This window comes from Rhamphochromis longiceps, linkage group LG10 (genome assembly GCF_057381845.1).
Source record: "Rhamphochromis longiceps isolate RC_006_pf linkage group LG10, R_longiceps_female_GT1.1, whole genome shotgun sequence".
Taxonomy (NCBI): domain Eukaryota; kingdom Metazoa; phylum Chordata; class Actinopteri; order Cichliformes; family Cichlidae; genus Rhamphochromis; species Rhamphochromis longiceps.
The window spans coordinates 33,267,053-33,289,413 of record NC_140566.1 but is presented as its reverse complement, the minus strand read 5'-3'; the positions used below and the strand labels follow the sequence as shown (position 1 = coordinate 33,289,413).

At 42.1% G+C, this 22,361-nt stretch overlaps 1 protein-coding gene across 3 annotated transcripts in view; it reads right to left on the bottom strand.

Moving 5' to 3' along the window:
• Positions 1-22,361, bottom strand: part of sgcd (sarcoglycan, delta (dystrophin-associated glycoprotein)) — a 343,513-nt gene that overhangs the window by 7,307 nt on the left and 313,845 nt on the right. For all 3 annotated transcript variants that reach the window (XM_085421336.1, XM_085421337.1, XM_085421335.1), the window contains one exon: positions 7,096-7,219. In XM_085421336.1, the coding sequence (XP_085277462.1) occupies positions 7,096-7,219 (124 nt within the window). The remainder of the gene's footprint in view (positions 1-7,095; positions 7,220-22,361) is intronic.

The window sequence follows — 22,361 nt, the reverse complement described above, 5'->3', positions numbered from 1 at the left end:
TCCCACAGTTATCACCTCAAGGTGCTTTATATTGTAAGGTAAAGACTCTACAATGACACAGAGAAAACCCCAACAACCAAACAACCCCTCTGAGTAAGCACTTGGTGACAGTGGGAAGGAAAAACTCCTTTTTAACAGGAAGAAACAGAACCTGGCTCAGGGAAACACGGACCTCTGCTGTGTCTTGTTGTGGGTTAGAGAAGGAAGAATTCTGACACTAATTTCCACCCCAGAGTTCCTGGGATGTAATTCCTGCTTGTTTTCTTAATTTTCATTTTCATGTCAATGATACTTGGCATTTTCACTGCTTTAGTTGCTGGTTTTCATTTTAACCTGAATAATCTTCTACATATTTTATGGACTCAACTCATCAGTCATAGTTTATCATCTTTACTGTCTGAAACAGAAACTGTCTCCCGTTTCAAGGGAGAAAGAAACCAGATAATTCATCCTATAAATTAAAAAGTTGCACTGATGCAAACTCATTAACATAATTTACATAATGTTATGAACAGAATCAACTTGCTGAGATTTTCTGACTTGTATGATTGAGGATGGATGAGTGAAAAATAGGTGTAAATCTTATACATATACGTTGTTGGTATATACCAACAACAAGAACCTTTGTGATCATCTGACCTGCAGACACGCAGAACTGTTTTCTAAACCTCTTAAACTCTGTTTCCAGCTTTTCTCAGCTTTGACAAATTTACTTTTACTCTTAATCTTTATCTTTTCTCCTCCTTCAGGGATTAAAACTGATGACATTTTGGTAAAAGGCATGCCTCTGCAGTATCCTGTAGGACAACACCGCCTCAATCTAGAGAGATTTCTGCACAGATGATGCCAGGCAGGAGCAATCTCAGTGACTTTTATCATAAATATGACTCTACTGTGCAGCGATGCTGTTAACTTCAAATCCAACACATGACCTTTACAATTCATTCCACTCATGTCCACTGAAAGGGCTGGAAAACACTGGGAAATGTGGGAGGAAAAATCTCAAGTCAGAAAAACTGGATAGTTGCTGCAGTTGAGTATCCAGGTCACTTAACATTCTATGCAACCAACGAAGGGGAGAGCGAAGGTGTCAGGAGTTTCAGACACTATTTATGTGAGTCAGAAGTCCTGAGAAGGAAAATAAAAGTCAAGGAGAACGAGTGAATGATTTACTTTGAGGGCAGCTAAGAGTGACAAGAGAAGAAGAGCGATTCAGTTTAGCTGAGGACTGGCTGAGTTCAGGAGAGAAGAGAAAGACTTCTTGGTGACCAAATGTAGTTGTGATTAACATGCTAAACATAGCAAATACAGTACAGTGTTGTAGTCTTATACCACCCATCATTTCTTTCTATTTTGCTAGGAAAATTGGAAATAGGTGCAGAGATTTATTAAAACCTGCAAAGATACATCGAAATACACCATATAAGGCAAAACACAGCATTTGTAAAGTATTTGGACTGACCACCTTAATTCCTCAGCACAGCCTGAGCTCTTTGGGGAAGCCTTCTGAAATTTAGTCCTCAGGAATAGTTCTCCAGTCTTCTAGAAGCGCATTGAAAGCTTTTCTTTGGATATTGGCTGCCTTTTGCTCTGTTCTGTCAAGATGATCTTGGACATCTGTCAGATTTTCATACCTCATCCTTTTCTCCCTGTTTCCCATCCTTAAGATTGGCTTCTTGGTCTATTCTAAAGGAAGCCACTTCCATTTGATGATGCTTTGAAAAAAATTGTAGATTGCTCAACTGAAGGACCAGATACATCCTGTGTCAGGGCCTTTAAGGAAATCACTTTCAGATTCTCCTTGTCTGCTGTAAATAGTTTTTAGACTTCTTCTGATCTCCACTTGTCCAGTTTCCTCAAATTTTTAAGGACACACTACATATCTCGGCATTGTGTGCGGTATTTGTGACTAATAGCTCCTTGGGAATTACATTGTTGTTGCAAAAATATCAGCTAAAGAAATGGGAAAAATGTGTTTAGCAACAGACTGCTAGTAAAAAGTTCTTGAAGATATTGAAGAATTCAACAAACATCAGCAGACAACAAAAGAAAATTCCTCAGAAAATGGTCAGGTACAAGGACTTGACTGAAGGAAAAAGCAGCAAATGGTAAAAGAAAACATTTGAAAGACCTTCAGAAACCCTGGAGAACTACTGAACAAGAGCATTAAAAACTGTCTGGCTCCTTGGCCATTAGGTCCATCTAGGAGGTTTGAAATTTGGAAAACTAAAAACTGTGCACTTATTAGGAAACCACACTGTGCTTTGGACCAATCAAACCTGAAGGTAAAACTAGAAGTTGTTTAACTGGTTGCCTGATCATATTTCTCCTCAGCACTTAGACTTCACTGTAAACTAAATTGCCCTCTACAGCAGGTGTTTTGTTTGAGGAGGCCCCAAATCCAGATGAACAGAGTTTTATTTTGGGATATTTTCAAGTATTTTGTTGGCAGAGAGTCCCAAACGGTAAATAAAAAGCAAAAAAGCCCTCTACAAGTTTACAGTCGGCTCATTCAAAAGTTATTCCTCTCGTCTCCTGAGCAATAAAAGGAGAGCAAAACCTAAGAAAAGTTGTTCTGCAAGCCGCTCCATAAACACATTAACCCATAACTCATTTTACTCCCCTCATTGATTGGAACAAACCATCTCTCTCGGTCTGCACAGCCACAAACCACCGCTGCATGAATCCCCTCCTCCCCCCATCCTCCCGGGGCTCGTATGAGGCTGGTGTTGCACCGGCTGCGGACAGGAGGAGCTCTCCAGCCATAAAAAGGTAAAGGAGCCATTACGGTGCACCTCGGGGAGGCATTGCCATCAAATGACCTGGAACACTTTTAAAGCAGAGTCTCAGCTGACTTCCTCAGACAGCTGCTGTTGAACAAATCTTTCACCACGAGGGGCAGACGGTGTGAGACACTCCAGAACCTGTGTGTAAATGTGTGTGTGGGCGGCGGGATAAATTCGTGTGTCTGTGTGCTTGTGATGGGCAACAGTACAAACAGGTTGGGCAGGTAAAGGTGAGGTGAGGTCAAGGTATCAGTTCGGTTTTATTTCATGTCTCCAGAGGTTTTCTGTTGCTTCCTGCAGCTTGGAGAGAAAAGACTCCCGTAGGAATACAAATGTTCTCTGCATGAGCTATATTATCACTTACCCTTTTTCCCCGATGCTGACTTCTGTGGCTTTTTTAGCCCTCAACACACCGCATATTACTTCCATTTAGCAGGGTGGAACGACCACCCTGCTAAATGGTGATAGGTACCTGCTGTTAGGAGGAAGACATCACCTAATGGCTAAGCTAATATTTCTTTAATGGTTGTTATCAGTCCTGTATAATGCATACATCTGCAGTTTTTATTATCTTTGTCTGATGTGCATATTTGTGAAGATATGATGGTAAATCCATCCAAGTGAGCCACGCACTATATGAGCAAAAACATCGGGCCACATCTACACTAGCTTTTCCAAAAGCCGTGCCCCTACTGCAGCTTCCACTCTTCTGTGAAGAATTTCTACAAGATTTTGAAGCATGCCTGTGGGAATTTTTGTCAGTTTATCCAGAAAAGCTTTTGTGAGGTCAGACACTGGATGTTGTATGTGGAGCCCAGGCTTGCCATTTCCATTGTAGTTCATCCCAAAGGTGGTTGATGGGTTTGAAGTCAGGGCTCTACACGTTTTTCCACACCAAAATCATCCAGCCATGCTTTTACGGACCTTGCTGTGGCATCCTATTACAGTACCATGCACGAATTCATTGAGCGCTTTACAACAAGACATTCTTTGGGAAATGTTTGCAAAGGCAGACTGCATGGCTAGGCGCTCGATTTTTTACACCCATGTCAATGGAACTGGGAAGTGAAAAAATATGTGGCCTAATACTTTTGTCCACGTATCTCAAAAGAGAGAACCCTGGTTCCACAAATGAACACTTTTAGGATGGGCTAAGACCGACATTTACTCACGTGTGATGTGTAATAAATTACTTTTTGGAGCAACGACACCAACACTTAACAAACACCCACATTTGTTGAGTTTATAGATTCGACAAGGTAACGTTTCTTTTTGTAAATGTATGTACAGTTATGGTTTCAGACTCTTGTGCATCCGAACTTAGCTTCTAGTTTGTTTCTCTGTATTCTGTCAGAGAGAAAACAGCTTCCGAGGGTCTCGTGATGAAAATGTTTAAATGCATCTCCGCGGGCTTCACAACAGTTTGTGCTTGCATGTGATGACTTTCTTGTGTAACTGCCAGTGTCTTCCTTGCCCGTCTCAGACAGACTGCGTGGCCTTTCTTGCTAACTGGTGCGGGCTGTGATGTAAATCTGCACTGGTCTGTCTCACCTTGGTGGATAACCAACAGAGAGTCAATTAAGGTTGAACTATGACAGCACCGGTGTTCAGCTCACACTTGATGCAGCGTCCTTGTAATTAAACATGCCAGCAGCTACACATGTGAAGTGCAGCCTGTCCAGATGGCTGTAACAAGGACGCCTTAAGTCACTGCGCATGTGCGCTCGGGAATTACGGGTCGTTCTTTGCGTGCTTTAAAAAAATGCTTCGAGAAGAGTGTGCACGACTCTATTTCATTATCTGCCTGTGTGGTCTGTGGGTGTCTAATAGCCAAAACCTTTCTGTAATTGCAGTGGCGGCGCCTGAGGAGAGAGGGGGAGCGTGAATGTGTGTTAGACAGAGGTTTGACAAATGGACATTTGCAACCCTAATGGAGTGTGAGAACGCGATTCTAATTATATGCACTGCCCACCGTTAGTCCAACAGCCTCATTTCTGACCACACATCCATGAAATCTGTGCGATTGCATTTAATTGGACTAAACTGGATTCAAGGGCACCTTCCTGAGACCGCCTCCCGCCCGCCCTCCCTCCCTCCCTGTGTCCATCTCATATCAGCAGTCTGTCTTAATGTACGAAACAGTTTTTGTGGGAAACTTTTAAACACTTTCTTCTTCCTAATCCTCCTCCGCTGATTTTAGCAGATTTGACATGACACGACTGGTGCAACCTAAGGAGGGAAATCCTTTTATCAGCGCAGCCGGCCGTGATGAATGTGAAGACTGATGTGTGTAACGAATCAGGGGATGGTTGGGGGAATTTAGGAGCAGGAAGGAAAGGATGAAAGAAGGAAGGAAGCAGCATGAGTGGATGAACGAATTTGGAAGGTGGGGGGGTAAACAAGCAAAGTTTACGACAGAAAGAGGGCAGAGAAAGGAGGAAGGAAGGACGGAAAACTGGAAAGATGGATGGAAATGGAAGCTAGCAGCACATAGGAGACACTGTGGGGAAGTAATTAGTAAAAGGAGGATGAGAGAGTATAAAACAGACCACCAATCATCTTATGTTCTCTTTTTTCCGCGAGGCTCTTACAGATCCTGGTGCACGGCCAGCATGTGGGAAATTGCCACCAGCCATTATGAGAACGCCGGCCCATGTTGGCGAAGGAAGCCAGCTATTGTTTGGATCGATGTTTGCTAAAAATAAGTTTGGACAGGAGAAAATGCTGAATTGAGATGGATCCCCATCAGCCAGCATGGCCGCAGGACAAGAAAAGTTAATTTGTTAACTTTTTGTCGGTGCGCAGAGCGAGAGCTTTGTGCAAAAGCCACTTTTAGAGTAACAGGACTCAAAGACAGGAAGAAGTTTTTACCTCAAACCACTCATTGTGTGCTTGATGGCTAACAGTGCAGGCACAGATTTTTAAAAGAGAGGAAGTTAGATACACAAGGGCAAACAGGCTATGTGAATCTATGTAGCGCTATAATGAATCCTGCACAGGTTGCAGCATTCATACTGTGCAGGCAGAGTCAATGGCAATGTGATGCTAATGCAGTCAGCCCCACCCACGTGCATGTTAATCAGAAAGGGCAACCAATCAGCAGAAAGCTGGCTATAAATGAAAGGAGGTTTTGATCTGAGGAGAGCACATGTATGAATACGTTTACTGTATTATCTTGAATTGTAAATAATGCAAGTCTACCAGCATCTAAGAGGGTAACATGGAACTGAAAGTGAATATAATCGATTTTTTTCTTTCCTCTAGTCCTTAAAAAGAGACGCCGTGTTTCAGATCGACGATGACCTGAAGGCTCAGTATAAGAAAACAAAGAATATTTATTATTCGCTGGGATTTTTTTTAGCTAATTGAAACTGTGTTGGAATACATTCATACATACAGTCACTTCTGCTGGCACCATTTTAATGAGGTTAGTATGGGAAGCTTCAAACTAGCCTGCTGGCCCTGTTTGGTGGAGTTCGTTAAAGTCGATTAGAAATGAATGAACAAAACTCCAAATGAGACAAATAACACTCATTAAAAAACTGTCATTTTCATAACGAAGAGAGTGATGAGCAGAAGCAGAGAAATCTTAACAGCGATTAATCAATTATTCTTTTAATCGCTGAAAGCTACTAAAGAAAAAAATACAAATGAATAAAAAGATGAAAATGCTTCTTCTCACAGCAAAGTTCAGGACGAGTTCGGTGGTACAGCAGCAGATACTTGTGTTTATCTGCCAGATGGCAGCGTGGTAAACAGGCTGTGGATGGAGTGTGGGTGTCGTCTTTAAATATCTTTCAGAATTTTATAAAAATAGCAGCCTAGTTTCATTCCTGGGAATCTTGAGAATGGAGGTCAATGCAAATAGATGCAGTTGGTGGTTGAAAAGTTTTTTCTCATCTTTGTGAAGAAAAAACACAAAAATTCCACTTTTAGTGGCTTTTTGGTTTTTAAAAAATGCTGAGATCCTTTCTGATTCAAAGGCACTCTTCAGAAAAATATGTCATATTGTACATTATGTTGCACTTACACATGTAAGCAAGCAACCAAAAATTGCAGATACTAATTCTGCAGAAATCAAGCTAGAAGTGGGTCCATAAATTGCAACAGATAGTTTAGGTAAAATGTTTAATTGTGGTTTAACAGGGTCTGAACTCTTGACTCTTTGGCTTTCTTGACTCGTCAGACTTATTCTTACCCCGAGACCCTGGTGTGGTGAGATCTCATGCCAAAATGCAGAAAATAACATCCCAGTTGTATTAAACCCAACATAACCCCATAAACTCCTGCTTCGGTGGACACACAGTACCTCTCCGTCTTTGGACTCCAGTCGCAGCTCGCTCCTGCAGATGGCCTGGATGTCTCCGGCCTCAGCCAGGATCTGGATTCCCTTCGGGGCCTCCATCAGCAGAGAGCGGGTGGGAGACTCCAGCCTGGAAACATACAGAGGCAGCAGCTTACAAACGGCAGGTACAACGTTCAGGGTGAGGGGCTGAAGTGAACTCTAACAGGGTAAGGAAGAGCACCGATTCATGTGTGATGGGTGGTGAATAGTTTACATGATACATATGGCACAGGAGCCTTCAAGGTTTACATGGAAACCAAGCACCAAGTTAACAGATGTATCAGAAAATAAAGATTAAATTCAGCAGTTGTATAAGTTCTATTAGTAAATACACCCACAGCCAGTGCTCATCAGTATCAGACTGAAAGTGGAAACGTTTTAAAAACTTGATTCACGTCAAACTAACATATTTATGTAAGGAAATCTGCTCATTAGACTACTGCATTACAGACATTTACAGCATTACTTTTACCAGTAAATATTTGTTTCTATGAATAAACAGTTGTATAGAATTATGTGAAGGCCGTTTTGGGTACGTGGAGCATCTGTTCAGCTAACAGAAAAACCAAATGAATGGATTATCCACTTCTATTTGTGAATGACAGTGGAGGTTCCAGACCTCTGAATCGCTGCTAACATGTCTTCAATTCCTTCAATGATCTTAAATTATACCAACATTTGTTTTATACCTAATTCACCAAGACGTCAACAATTTGTAGTTAGAATAAGCCACAGGTTTCAAGATGTCCAGAAAAGTTACAAATTGGGAAAAAAGTTGAAAGTGGATGTAGAGTACTGTGCTATCTCTATATTTTGCTTCCAAGTGTTGAGTGAGCAACAGTGGTCAAGCCAAATATTGACTTTCAAGCTTGTTAGAATTGTACAAGCTCTGTTTTTGCCTTTTATCCTCTATTTCCATCTGTGTTTGCACACGTTTCATGTTTTTCTAGCTAAATATTTAAAACATGAGGGCTAAATCAAGACTTGTGCGCACAGTACTCTATTACCCATTTTTATGTCTTTGCGGTTCCTCCACAGTGACCTGAACTTACGTGTAATGAAAAAACAAAAACAGTCTGAAGAATTGAAGAAAAACGTGAGAACAGCCACTCTGAAACCAGTGCTGTGAATGGAGCACAAAGTAAGTGGATCTGACACTCGAACACTACGGCCCCTCTCTGCATGCTGTGGCTGTTCAAAATTTCTGCATGAGGATTAAAAAAAATCAGCCCACTCGGCTTCACATCTTGACAAAACCACTCAGAGGCACAAGCCGATCTCTACAGGAAGCTGCAGAGATGTCAGAACGCCTCACGACAGTCAAACCTAAACAGGAGCGCTCTGTACACTTCCTGTCTTCCTGTCACCACGCTGGTTGTGGATAAAATACGTGATGGGTTTTTTTCCACATGGAAGGTTTTAGCTGATACCACAACGAGAGAATGCGAGGTTTTGTTCTGAATGAAGCGTAGCTAACGAATACTTGGATTCTTTGCAGTCAGCGACTGCCTGAAGTCTACAAATGATGGACATCACCAAATGTTGAGTTTCCTCGCTTGATGTTCTCCGTCAGGCTTTGACTGTAGTCACCCACAGTTGTTCCCTGTTTGTGGGTCTCTCTGCATTCTGTTTGCTATTTAATAATGCAAAACCTGCTCTGCTGGATACGAATCAGATGACAAACGTGACAATCGAAGAATATCCCATTTCTTTGCACTGAGAAACTCGTGGATTGGATCTTTTGACGCAAAAGAATCCAAAACCATGGATCTTTAGCAGTTTGTTTTGGGTCGTTATTTGCTGTCTGATCAGGTTTGCTCTGTTTTCTGAGTCTGAGCAGAGAGAACAGCTCTGTACACATCAGAAGTCATCCTGTTTCTATCAGCAGTTCCACTGGCAGCCACACATACAAACTAAATCCACCGTAACTAACAGGTGATGCAGTATACTGAGAATGTGAGTGTTTCTCTCCTACTTCATATTTTTTCACCTTGGTTTCATCTGTCCAAAGATTTTTTCCAGAACTTTTCTGAAACAGGTTCTTTTACAGGTTTTCTTTGGAAAGTGTCATCTGTCCTTAAAACCAGTGGTTTGTGTTGTAAAGCTTCTGTGTTCATGAGGGCGTCTCATTTATCCAGAACAATGATAGGCCCACCTCTTTGAGTGTTCTTAACTTGGTTAAATGTTGTGAATGCGTTTTTGTTGGAAACAACGTTGTTATTGAGTTTAGCTGCCGTCTTTGGTCTTTCAGGCCTTTTGGTGTGGCTGGAGAGTTTATTATAAGCAGCTGCAACAACCACCTTGGGTTGGTTGTTGGGAGGCAACCTGTTTCCAAACAATTGTGATCCAATTCAGGCTGGTAACATATTAAAAAATTCATTTATCATCTATAAATTATACACAGACTGCAAACACAACCCAGCTAACGTAATCTCTAGCAGAGTCAGTCTGTGCCGATGAGCACAACTCAACTGCAACACAGCTCTTGGGAACAGGGTCTCGTTTCAATTGGTAGCATCTAGTTGTGTTGTGGTATTCCTGTATAAATGCATGAATGCAGCGTGCCTATGTATAACTCTTCAGGTAAATTACTATCCTGCAGCAACTAAATTTCCGAATATTGTATACTGAATATGATTCAGACAGTAACAGAATTGCAAATTTTGCAAAGTTATCATAAACAGATTGCATGTAATTGCCAAACTGACCTCATTCAATTGCAAACCGATGAGAGCGACAGCTGTTGGCTCCGCCTATTTAGGTGAAGGTCAAGGTTCTTTATTTGTCACATGCATAGTTATACAAGTATAACACACAGTGAAATGTAGCCTGACACGCTCCTCGACATGTGCAAAAAAATTGGGGGGGGGGGGGGGGGGGGGGGGGTGTAGAGGAAAAACATTATACATATATATATATATATATATATATATATATATATATATATAAATAATATATGGAATATATAGGAATTGAAATGTACATTGTGCCTTGGTTTAGTGTCTGGAAGAGTCCTGTCTCAGTCAATTAAAGATGACGTGAGAGGGCGGGTGTGTGTGTTTAGGGCACGGATGGCTTGGGGATAGAAGCTCCTCTTGAGTCTCTCTGTCCTTGCCTGGAAGATGCGGAACCTTCTACCAGATTGCAGAAGTTGGAACAGTTTGTTGCCAGGATGGGACGGGTCCTTCAGTATCTGCGCTGCTCTAGTCCGGCATCTCCTGGTGTAGGTGTCCTGAAGCGGGGGGAGAGCAATCCTGCAGCAGCGTTCTGCTGTACGGATCACTCTCTGGAGAGCTTTTTGGTCCTTCACACAGCTGTTCCCAAACCACGATGTCATGTTCTGTGTGAGGATGCTCTCCACAGCGCCTGTATAGAAAATCCTGAGGATCTTTGGAGAGACCCTGAACTTCCTCAGTTGTCGTAGGTGATACAGGCGCTGCCTAGCCTTTTTGGTCTGGACCTGAATGTGGGCAGCCCATGTCAGGTCTGAGGAGATGTGGACACCAAGATACTTGAAGGACTGCACCCTCTCCACTGGAGCTCCATTGATGATAATGGGCTTGTAGTCTCTGTGCTGACCCCTTCTGAAGTCCACCACCAGCTCCTTGGTCTTGCTGACGTTCAGCTGGAGGTGGTTGTCCTGGCACCACGATGCCAGATTCTTCACTTCATCCATGTCGGCCGTCTCATCGTTGTTGGAGATGGCACCCAACACCACTGTGTCATCAGCAAACTTCACAATGGTGTTGGAGCCATGGTGTATTTACTGCTTTATTATCATATGAAGACAGCAGCCGACGGAGTGGTCACAGATCCAAAGGAACCACTTTAGTGCTGCTATCTCCAACCACTGTTTCCCCCGTGTGGCCGTAGCTTTAGCCTCTGTGCACTCAGAGTGTTAATCTGAAGCATGTTTTCACTCTATTTCCTCAGCTGAGACTCTGTTTCCAAATCTTTTTTCATGCATTTAAAACCCAGATAAACATGATGTGTTGACTGGTTTATTTATTACAGCAGGGATTCTCGTTTATAAAGTAGAAAGGTAAGACAGAAACTACTCGGAGACGGCATTGCTGAAGAGTTTTTTGGCGGTGGTGGTGGAGTAAGAAACAAACTCATAAATCAAAGCTTCTATATGACTTGCAAAGTGTGATTAATCACTGGCTCTGTGCATATTTTTAGTCTACTGTAAATTACCCTCTAAAGTTTCTTTTAACTGTATTTTAAAGCTAAGATTATAACGAACTCCTCCACTCTTTAAATACAGTCTTGAACTGGAAGTTGTGTATCTGCTTGAACACTCCGCTTTAAGTTTAAAATGCACAAATAATTACAGGAATACTTATGTGAAAGGTGTAGAAACATCGATTGCAGTGAGGAACTATTACCCAGCTCTGCAGTTCAGCTAAGTACTACTAAACATTCACCTGAGCAAAAAACTGCAAAGTAAATTAAAAGTGTGCACACCTGTATTTTCACATTTTTCCTTCCTGTCAAACATGATGAGAAAAGCTAGAAATAAGAAGAAAGTTTAAAAAAAATACACTATAAATTTCTGAAAATCCATATAACAGAACTCTGAAACTGTTTATATGCAATATATAAGAAATCTATATGAGAAAAATCACAACAGGGAGTAAAGTCATGCAAGTTGCATCGGTGAGAGTAACAGAGATTACAGAAGAAGCACAAGAATAAGATGGTAGATGAACCCATGTGTGCTAACAATCTCTAGATGCTGGTGTCATCCCTCGAGTTTGCTCCTGGCGTCATTAATGAATAAATTCACCTGGGTGGTGACCTGCGTTCCCCCGAGAACAAAGAACACTGAGGCGCTGTACTACAGTTGCACCAGATGGAAATGTTGAAAGAGGCAAGAAAGAAAACCAGCAGCAAAGTTCACTTTAGTTTCAGAGTTCGGCGTCGGGTTATCTGGGAGGAAAGAAATTCCAGGATTTTCTTCGTTTCATGACCAAAGTAGCTTAAAGCTCTTCAAATGACAGGACGTCAGTTCAGAGGAGTTTAATATGGAGACAAAGATAAATTTACAGTACTGACTTTTTTATATGCGTACGATTGTGTTATTATTCTAAAGTCCTTCTAGAACAGGTTATTCATTCTTGCATTAAAAATAGAAAATCCTGCTTGTGCTGATGCCACATATACCTGTTTAAAAAGAAAAGAATAAAGCTTTGTTTTCAGTCACACTTTGATAGTTTGTTGCAGTCTACTTGGTAAACGGACTGACTCTTATGTAGCGCTTTCCACACTACCTGAGCACCAGAGCACTTTATACAACATACCTCACTCCCATACATACAAACACTTTTTTCTATGCTTAAGTGCTTGTTGTCTAACATCCACACAGACTCACACTCCAAAGGATGCATTGGAGAGCAAGTCCGAGGATATTTGGCAAACGGGGCTCAAACCACGAGATTACCTGCTCTACCCCATGAGCTACAGTAACTCAGCCAAGGAAAAGCAAAAATGGACACTAGCACTGGACAGTTGTTGATTGGCATTTTTTTCGGGAAGCAAGGACATGAAGACCAGTCTCAATTCCTTCTGTGGCATTCGGTGGTGAATTTATCACAAACAACATGAAAGCATAGATCCATCCTGCCTTGTAGTTTCAGGTCAGGGTGGGGAGATATTTTTTGGATCCCACCAGCTGAGCCTCTTCAAACACCACAGCGTACCTGAGTATTGTTGGTGACCACGTCTACGTCTTTATAACTCTGTATCACAAAGCTTGGCTATCTAAAACTGGCCTCCAGAGTCACCGGAACTCAATCACATCTCTGATGTGGTGGAATGGCAGAGCTACATCGTTGATGTGCAGCTGACAAATCTGCAGCACGTGTTGGTAGTGATGCTATCATGTCAATACTGACCAAAATCTCTGAGGAATGTTTCTAGCATCGCGTTGCATTTCATAAAGACTTAAAGAAACAAGAAGGGGGTCCAACCTGGAAGTAGCAAGGTGTACGTAATGAAGTTGGTGAGAATATTGGTAATTATTTCCTATTATAATGTCCCTGACATTACCCTTGGTAATAAAGTAGTTTGATTAAACTAAGAAGCCATGCTGACATGTTGTTTTTTCATTTAAAATCCCAGCAGTTACTGTATTTGTAACACCAGTGAGCTCGAACTAAAGAAACCTCTGTTCCAGGCAAATGAGCGAATTACCAAATTGAAACTTCAGCTTCCTTTGCTTTATCCCTTGATCTCTGCCACAAGGGTTAATCCCCACTGCATATTAATTACTGCACATTGAACAGAGGCTGGTAATTAATTAAATACATAGTCGTTAATAACATAATGTCATTGTGGCTGATTGACTTGACCGCGTGCTTAGTCTTTATGATAAGCGCTCTTATAAAGACGTGCCCTGTATAGATGGTGTGAATCAGTCCTTCGGTTAACTTCCTTTCTCTGCTACTGAACATTTCTGACGAATCCCTCATTACTGTATATCAGCCCCGTGCTCATTTCTATAGTTTTTGCCTGCCGTGATCGATTTGTATTCTCAGCGAGCTGTGTCACTGGAGGGCAAATAAAAACAGATTAGAGACAACACAATTTAAAACTGTTGTATCTGGACATTAAGAGAGCATGGACTAGACTTTAATCTTACACTTTGCAAAACAAGGGAGTAAAAATTGATCCCATAGAGGTGGTTCGGAGAATACTGAAATGCCTCTTCAAGCCAAAGAAAAAAGCCCTGAATGCCGATGACTGAGAACATCCAGCTCCTCATTACTCTTCGGACTTTTCTCATCGCCTCTCAAATTCAGGGTTTGAGTGCAAGTTTGATGACGGAGTATCACGATGAGTGTTTTCAAACTAAGTAACCCACTTTTTTGGAACCTGACCAACTGTATTTCAGCTCCTTGTCAACTCTGGTAGCACTCAGAACATAAAAGTCACGTCAGTTGGTGGATGTGGCTAAAAAACCGGAGACGCTGTAGCAACTCATTCAGAAGAGAGTCCCACCCTAAAGCATAGCGTGCTTGATCATCTGTTTGACTCTAACGGGGAACATAAATTACAGCATAGCCATTGTATTGCATTCAGTAGGATTTCAAACTAGTGATTAAGGATATAAACTCATCAGCCATGCGTATAATACAGTTATGTATCAAGAGAGCTCACTCCTTTTTTTCTCATGGACTTCTAGGTCAAAACGCTATCAGTTGATGACGATGTATTACTCGCATCACTTTGCTTAGAAGTCGGAGGAGCCCCTGCTCCAAAATCAACACCTTCAGGCTTGATAGATATTAGTGTCCGGCAGCCTCGCCTCTGTCAGCGCGCCCCAGGGCAGCTGTGGCTACAATGTAGCTTGCCATCGCCAGTGTGTGAATGTGTGTGTGAATGGGTGAATGACTGAATGTAGTGTAAAGCGCTTTGGGGTCCTATGGACTAGAAAAGCGCTATACAAATGCAGGCCATTTAGAAGGCATTTAGCTTTCCTGTTGACAGCTTAAGTGTTTTATTCAATTCAATCTTATTTATACAGCACCAAATCACAACAATAGCCGCCTCAAGGTGCTTTATATTGTAATGTAGACCCTTACATACAGAGAAAAACCCAATAATCATATGACCCCTATGAGCAGCACTTTGGCGACAGTGGGAAGGAAAAACTCCCTTTTAACAGGAAGAAACCTCCAACCAGGGTCAGGGAGGGGCGGGGCCATCTGCTGCGACCGGTTGGGGTGAGAGAAGGAAGACAGGATAAAGACATGCTGTGGAAGAGAGACAGAGGTTAATAACAGATATGATTCAGTGCAGAGAGTGAAGAAGAAATACTCAATGCATCATGGGAATCATGAGAATCAGCATTACTAAGGGAGGATTCAGGGTCACCTGGTCCAGCCCTAACTATATGCTTTAGCAAAAAGGAAAGTTTGAAGCCTAATCTTGAAAGTAGAGATTGTGTCTGTCTCCCGAATCCAAACTGGAAGCTGGTTCCACAGAAGAGGGGCCTGAAAACTGAAGGCTCTGCCTCCCATTCTACTTTTAAAGTGTACTTATGTAGTTTTACAGTCAGATGGCACAACAATAGATATTTTGCCACAATGACAACATGTATTCTTTTAGAACAAAGGTGAGGCTTTCAAACCCAAGAGCTTTATACTAGCTGTCAAGCATGGTGGGGGGTCGCATCATGCTCTACAGATGTTTTGCTGCCAGTGGTTTTGGCACAAAGTGGATTGAATGATGAAGGAGGACAACTTCACCTCAAATCAACAGCAGGATGGTTGAAACACAAATGAGTGTTCTAACAGGACAAAGATCCCAAACACATGGATACAAAGCAGGCAAACCTCCTAAATCGTAAGCTCCTAAAACCTCTAATTTTAATTTGTGACCACATTTAACAGCTGAGTCCATGCAAGGAAACTACACTGCTACCAATTCTGCCACGAGGTGAAAGTAGAAAATACAGAACACGTGATGGAGCGAATTCCAACAAAAGGTGCTGATAAAGAAATATAAAAAGCATAAAATCTAACAAATCACAAGAGGTAGACACAAGAAGGAGGACAGGAATATTTATATACTGAAGGTTGATTGACAAATAACAGCAAACTCCTTTGTCCCACACGCCATCAAACTGTTTAACTCCTCTCTGGAGGGGAGAGGGAGGGGAAACAGGAGGACAAAGGAGGGGGGAACAACTAAGCTGTAATGCCTCTTCACCTCACTGTACAATACCTTTTGTGCAATACTTTTTGTAAATAGTCAACAGTGCAATAGACTCAATACTTGAAATGTGCAATTCACTTGTATTTTTATTTTTTATTCCTATTTATTCTATTTATCCCCTTTGTATATTTTATTTATATTTGTCTCTGTATTTATATATGTGTGTGTGTGTGTGTGTGTGTATATATATATATATATATATATATATATATATATATATATAACAATTCTGTAACTGTAACTTCGGTCGTTGCTGTGCTTTTTGGAAGTCGAATTTCCCAGAGGAACCCACCCGAGGGATTAATAAAGTTCTATCTTATCTTATCTTATCTTATCTCTTAAGTGGGACTAGACACAAGTGAAAACCATGAAACAAGTAAAATCTGCACAGGATATGAAAAGAAAACTAAGCTTCAAAGTAGAAAACAATCGTAAAGCAAATACTAAACACAGACTAGAGACATTAAAGGTAAAGAAGGATGAAGGTATAAACAGAAAAGACAAGAAAGAGGCAGGAACGAGGAGATACTGAGGGAAATCCAACGGAAACTGACTTTAAATAATCCAAAGGTCAAAGGCTGCTGCTCGTCCTTGTCCTGTATAAATAAATAAAAATGAATACACCGCAAGACGAAGAAGTTTGTTCAGCGTTCAAAGGACCTCAGACATATTCTGTGTCAGTGGAAGGCAGGTTATAAAAAGAAATCCTCCTCTATTACTCCTTCTAAAGGCCTTCCTCCTCTCTCATCTCCGCTCATTCTCCCAGGTTGCTCCTCGGGGAGTCAGACAATGAAATATTTCTCTCTCCCCGGCTTGTATCCGTATTCATTTCCTCTTCACCACCCCTGCGAATTGAAACTTTGTCTCATGCTCTTTCCCATCTCCTCGCCTCTCGTTCTAATATAAAGTGTTTTTCATATTTAAAAAAAATCCAGACTTAAAACAGAAGCTGTGTGTACAGAACAGATGTCAAAGTGAAGAATGCTTCTTTAATGTGATCCTTCCATCAGGCTGTGGGATATTTATGTACTTCCACTTTATAATAATATATTCCTCTGCCTGTTATTCGTCTTTTGACTCTTACCTTTATTTCCTTGCTGTCGCCTATTAGTTTCGCGGCTGCCACCGCCTCATTTCCCCACAGCGATCAATACAGTTTCATCTCGCTCTCTTTCATGTCTTCCATTCCACTTTTGGACATCCTCATTTCCTCTCTCTCCTTTCTCGGCCCTGCCTCATATCTACAACTACAATCAAAGGTTAATAACTCTTCACACTTCCTCCTCATATTGTCTGCCTTCAGATAACAACTGGTGTGTTTTTTTTAATGACATCGACTGTAAACTTGCACAGACCGAAGCCTGCAGGCGGCGTCTGCACGCTCCCCGTTGGCTGCGCCTGACTCCTTTGTCCTTGGCCACGGCGCCTTCGCCTGATTAGCTGCCACCGTTTGCAGCAGTCAGAGCTGTTTGGTGTTATAAATATAGTGTAAGCTATGTTGAGTTGGAACGGGCTGCCTTTGTGCTACATAGAAAATCATAGGTTAAATGGCAATCTGGGGCAGTAAGAGTGCTGCTGATCGCTTCGCGGGGCTTTATGATTGGTCACTCGTACACTCTGCTGGAGAGCAGGCCATCCTCTCAATTACCAAGATCAGTGTGAGCAGAAGGTGTGGAGGACAGCGAGGAAGAAGAAAGGAGTGGGTGTGATATTAGAGAGGACAGACAGAGGGGGGAGGAGGGGAAATAAGGGCTTGGATGTGCTGTCTTAATTCTTTTCTCTTGGTTGTGATAATGCTCAGATGTGCTAAATGTGCCTGCAGAGGGAGGCCACCTTGAGTCGTGATCTCTTTTGTCATGGCGCTATCTGCTGAATAAATATTTCTTTTTGTTGTTGCAGTTTTGTTCTTTTTCAAACTGCTTAGGCTCGGATTAATGAAACAAAAAGAAAGGGTGACATGGGAGGACGAATGAGGGATGAAAGGAGGGAGATCAGAACCTGGTGTGACAGGGAGAGGTGAATGAAGATCGAGGTAATTGAGGCAAGAAGATGAGGATGAGGAGGAGGGGCAGGGTGAGGATGGAGAGAGAAGACGGCAAATGAAAGCGAGGCGAGAGAAGGGAGAGGAGATTGGAGATGGAGAGGAGGGCAGATGGGATATAAGAAGAGGAGAAAGAGCTGAAGGCAGCGCTCATTGAATCTGTGATTTCTTCACAGATCACAGTGGTCAGCTTGGTTGGCAGCGCCGTGACTTCTGCTCTATAATTTCAGTTTCTGCAGCGCTGTTGCCTCGTGCTGAAGTACTCTAGAGGACAATAAAAACACGAGACAGAGCGGACGTCCACGTGAGAGTTATTTAATACAAAAGGAACAGGTGATTTTAAAGCACCTTTAAGGTCAAGTCCTTTCATTGTGAACGTTCACACTGAGCCTCAAGCAAGTGTTTAAATCTGTCCAAAGCATAAAAAGCAGTCTGAAAATTAATCTGTGGGACAGCTTTGGAGTTTGGCCCCTTCTCTTCTATTGGCCCGCACCGCTGTCACATGACTATCAAGGCTGTGTCTCTTTGCAGCAGCAAAAACGTCTTGAAGTAAGGCTCAAATTCAGGACGTTCACAGAGTTTTTGTTGTGTGTGGTTATTTATTCTGTTTTCTATAGTTTTGCATCTTGATTGTTTCCATATGATCTCTTCATGCTCTTCTTCTTTACCTTAAAACAGGAAGAATCAGCGCACATCGTCACCGCCGTGAGGCTGGCGTCTTTCTCAGCACTGATTTTTTGTGCCGAGGAGATATGTATTACTCCTAGATTATTGATCAGCTGTTTGTCCTCTATAAGACGTGGTTCTGATTGGATATTATTCCCATTGGTTGTGGTCATGTGACCTATCAGGTGATTTAAGATGGAGCCGCCCTGTGTTTCATTATTTGATGACGAACAGGTGTGCTTCACTGCTAGCTTCGATAAAGAAATTGCATTTCTACAGTGTGTAAACTGTTAATCCTCTACACTGCCCTCATCATCCCAACCTGTATGTATAAATGGCTGCACCTGGCTTCCTCCCTGTGTTCATCATTCTACCATCAGCACACGGGGATGTTACGGCCCTAGTGGGCCCTCCTCTTGAAATTGCCCTTGTGTGGGTGTGGTGTTGTTCTCTCTCCGCCTCCTCGTCTCTTGCTCCTCCTACCCCTCTGTCTCTCTTTCACTCTGCCCTCTCTCCAGGACGCACCTGCTGCTCATTACCCTCATTTGGCAGCTGGACCGAGTCAGCAATCACCTCTCTGAGGTTACATAGGCTGGGGGAGAACTGTGTGATGTGGGGGTTGGTTTGTTTCTGTGACTCTACACTGTTGTTCTAGGTGTTGGAAAAGACCGCGCGTGTGTCCTGGAGTCGTGGGAGTTTGTGGGGTTTAAATAGAAGCCGACTGAATTCAGTTCTATTCAGACTCACTTTCATTTTCAGTTTGTTTTATTAGGCCTAGTTAAAATGATGAACCTGTTAGTAGGGATGCACTGAGCTGATATTTGGATTGGTTTGGATATCGTGACCACGGGCTGATCTATTCAGTTCAGTTCTATGTTGCTCATGGTTTACTGTGTCATGGATTAGCAGCAGCGCACTGCCAGCAGCTTTTCCTTTACAATATGTTTTTCACCGAATCACAAACTGTGGTCAGGAGAGTTGACATGACGGCTAACACGCTCCCGTCTGCGTCTCGCTCTCCTGCTTTCGCTGCTGTGATGTTCTGTCTGATGCTTGTTGGAAAGGTTTTACTGCACTTACGGCAGCACAACATGTCATCAGCTCGATATTGTTTAACTCCACCGGTCTCTCCAGCTTCACGCTACACCTAACACGTGTGGTTACAAGAGGAGGTGCAGTCGCAGGGAAAGCAGGCAGAAACTAGCCTCATTTTCAAAGGCAGCAGGTGGGCCCTTCTGGCTGTTCCAGAACATACACGGTACAGGAAGACGGATGTAATTTCTTTACTGGCTTTAATATTTTAAGTATTTATTAGGATTTTTAAAAAACTGTTTAGTATTCAGTATTATTTTGGTTTTACTTGCCTGTCGAAGCCTTTGCGTCATCATTAGAGTGTCTAACGGTGCTAACAACGTTAAAATTATAAAAATGTAATCAATACAGGCAGAAGAAGAGTTACTGGAGTTACTGGAGGGAACGCTGGGTTCCCGACTGTCTCTAACCTTTTTTGTTTCTGTCCATCACCATGGTCTCAGTCCCAGTCCCATTACGCTACCGTGCACGGCGAAGCGCTACAAGATACACGAAGAACCGAGGGACAGATCAGGCTAATGCAAGTCTACCAAAGTTTCCATGAGGACCTTCACGTGTTATTTCATTCAAAGGGAGAAAAAGTTCTTCTCACTGATGCTCCCATTTTGTTTCTGTTCTGCTTTTTTGTTCTCTTCCCCTCCTGCATTCGCTTTCCTTTATATTGCTTCATACATATATTCCCTTTATCTCTCAGTTGGTCGGGATACAAATGAAGCTGCGCTTTCAAATTTGCCAGTGCGGGCGAATCACAAAGGCATTCTTCAGATGCAAAGACACATCCTGTTGACAAGGTATTACCACGCAGATGGATGTAACGGTTATGGCTTGATGAGAAGCGGCGGCTCTGGCTGGGATGTGTGTCTGGCTGCCCGAAAATGTGTTAGGGGTTAATATGATATCCTGAAATAGGATTTGATTCCTCGATTGCTACCTGCCAAGGAGCTGGGAGAGATTAGGGTAAGATTAGATTTTAGCCATGCACCAACGAGCTCGCTCGCCTTTTTCTGACATAATTGGATAGTTTGGGCCATATTTCATTCTCAATTGGCTAGTTGTCACCAAAGATGCATCAACAAAGGGGAAGAGGGAAGAAAAACTACGCCTGACTATAGACTCTTGTGTTGTGTGGACAGTGACCTGACGACAGGCTTTGGAGTGTCACCTAGGAAACGATGTATTGCATCAGTGATGTAAAAGTATCACTTTCTTATTATTTGAACGAATGATTCAGAAAGGAAGCAGCAGTGATTGATGCTTTCAGTTCATCTCAATGCAAACACCACTGAAATGCTCTTATTAGTTATTTGTCGTTTTCTATTTGACCCCTAAATCCCATCAAAGTCGTCTCCATAGCTTCGCTTCTATCACACGAAGCTCTTTTTATTTCAGTTCTCTTCAAAATCCCCTTTTGTCTCGTTTTTCTCTTACACGCTCTTTTTTTTTGTCACTCTATTCATCTCAGACTTTCGGACAAAAGTGATCCTCTTTCATTTTTTCCATACTGTGTTTTTTCTTAATACCCCCCCCCCCTCCCAGTTTCTTATACTTTCAAACTCTTTCACTGTCACTTGCGTCTCTTTTGTTCTCACCCCCTCTTATTCTTTAATCTTCACGCTCCATACTTTTGTCACCCCTTTTCTCCCCCTTTTCTTTCTCCAGATTTTCTCATTTTCACTTCACAGTCTTTCCACCGCTGTCCCTCTCATTCAATTCAGATCAAAGAATACCATTGTGCTATATAGATAGAAAGATCATGCATATAACATTTACTGCAACAACATGAACATTTTCCGTCTAAAGAGCACTGCAGTCTGCTTAATGCTGGAAAGTCTGCTGTAGCTGGAGTGCTGCTGTGTTAAGGCCAAACCTTTGTAACTGCTGGGGTCATGGTAGGTTAATCCAGTGGTTGCAAATGGTGTAATGGACCGCCTCGAGGCATGTTGATGCGCCTTGAGGCAAGTCCAAGTATATTCCTAAAAAGAATAATGGAAACTCTGCAGTCATGTGATAAAGAAAGTTTTCACAAGACTCTGCATTTGAGGGGTAAATAACAGCTACATGCTGTCAATCATATGTAGCTGAACAGCTGATCATCAGGAAGTGTGAGCACCTCTACAAAAGCAGAAGTTTTGGTTGTTTGCAGGTGTGAAGCATTCAGGTGTGCATTACCAAAGCCATAATCTTTAAGTTACTATAATGTTACCATAAATTCAACCCAAAGTCAGACCACAAGTTTGATCAGGAGCAGGACAATGATCCCAAGAACAGCAGGAAATCTGCAGCAGAAATCAAGGTGTTACCATGGCCCAGCCAAAGTCCAGACCTCTGATTGAAAGGAACTAAATGAAAACTAAAGAAGAGTGGCCCAAAATCTCTCCACGATGATTCACATTTCACTTTGTGGGTTTAGGGTAAAGTAAAGATCCACATATATTCTTATCATCTCAAAAACAAAAGGACTTTAACACTAAAAGGTATGTAAGAGTGTTTCTCTGAAGGATACATTTTATAGTTTCTGAAACTGTTTGTTTGGCATGTAGTTAAAAATGCAACCCACTGCTAAATGGTGTCTACATGAACACGTGGATGTTGAGAGGTTAATAAGCGAAGAAAGAAGATTCTTGTCTGTTGACAGCATTATCTAAGCTACATCTTTTATTACTTCAGCTGGACTGAGGTATTAACAGCTCTAAGCCTTAGCCAACTTCTT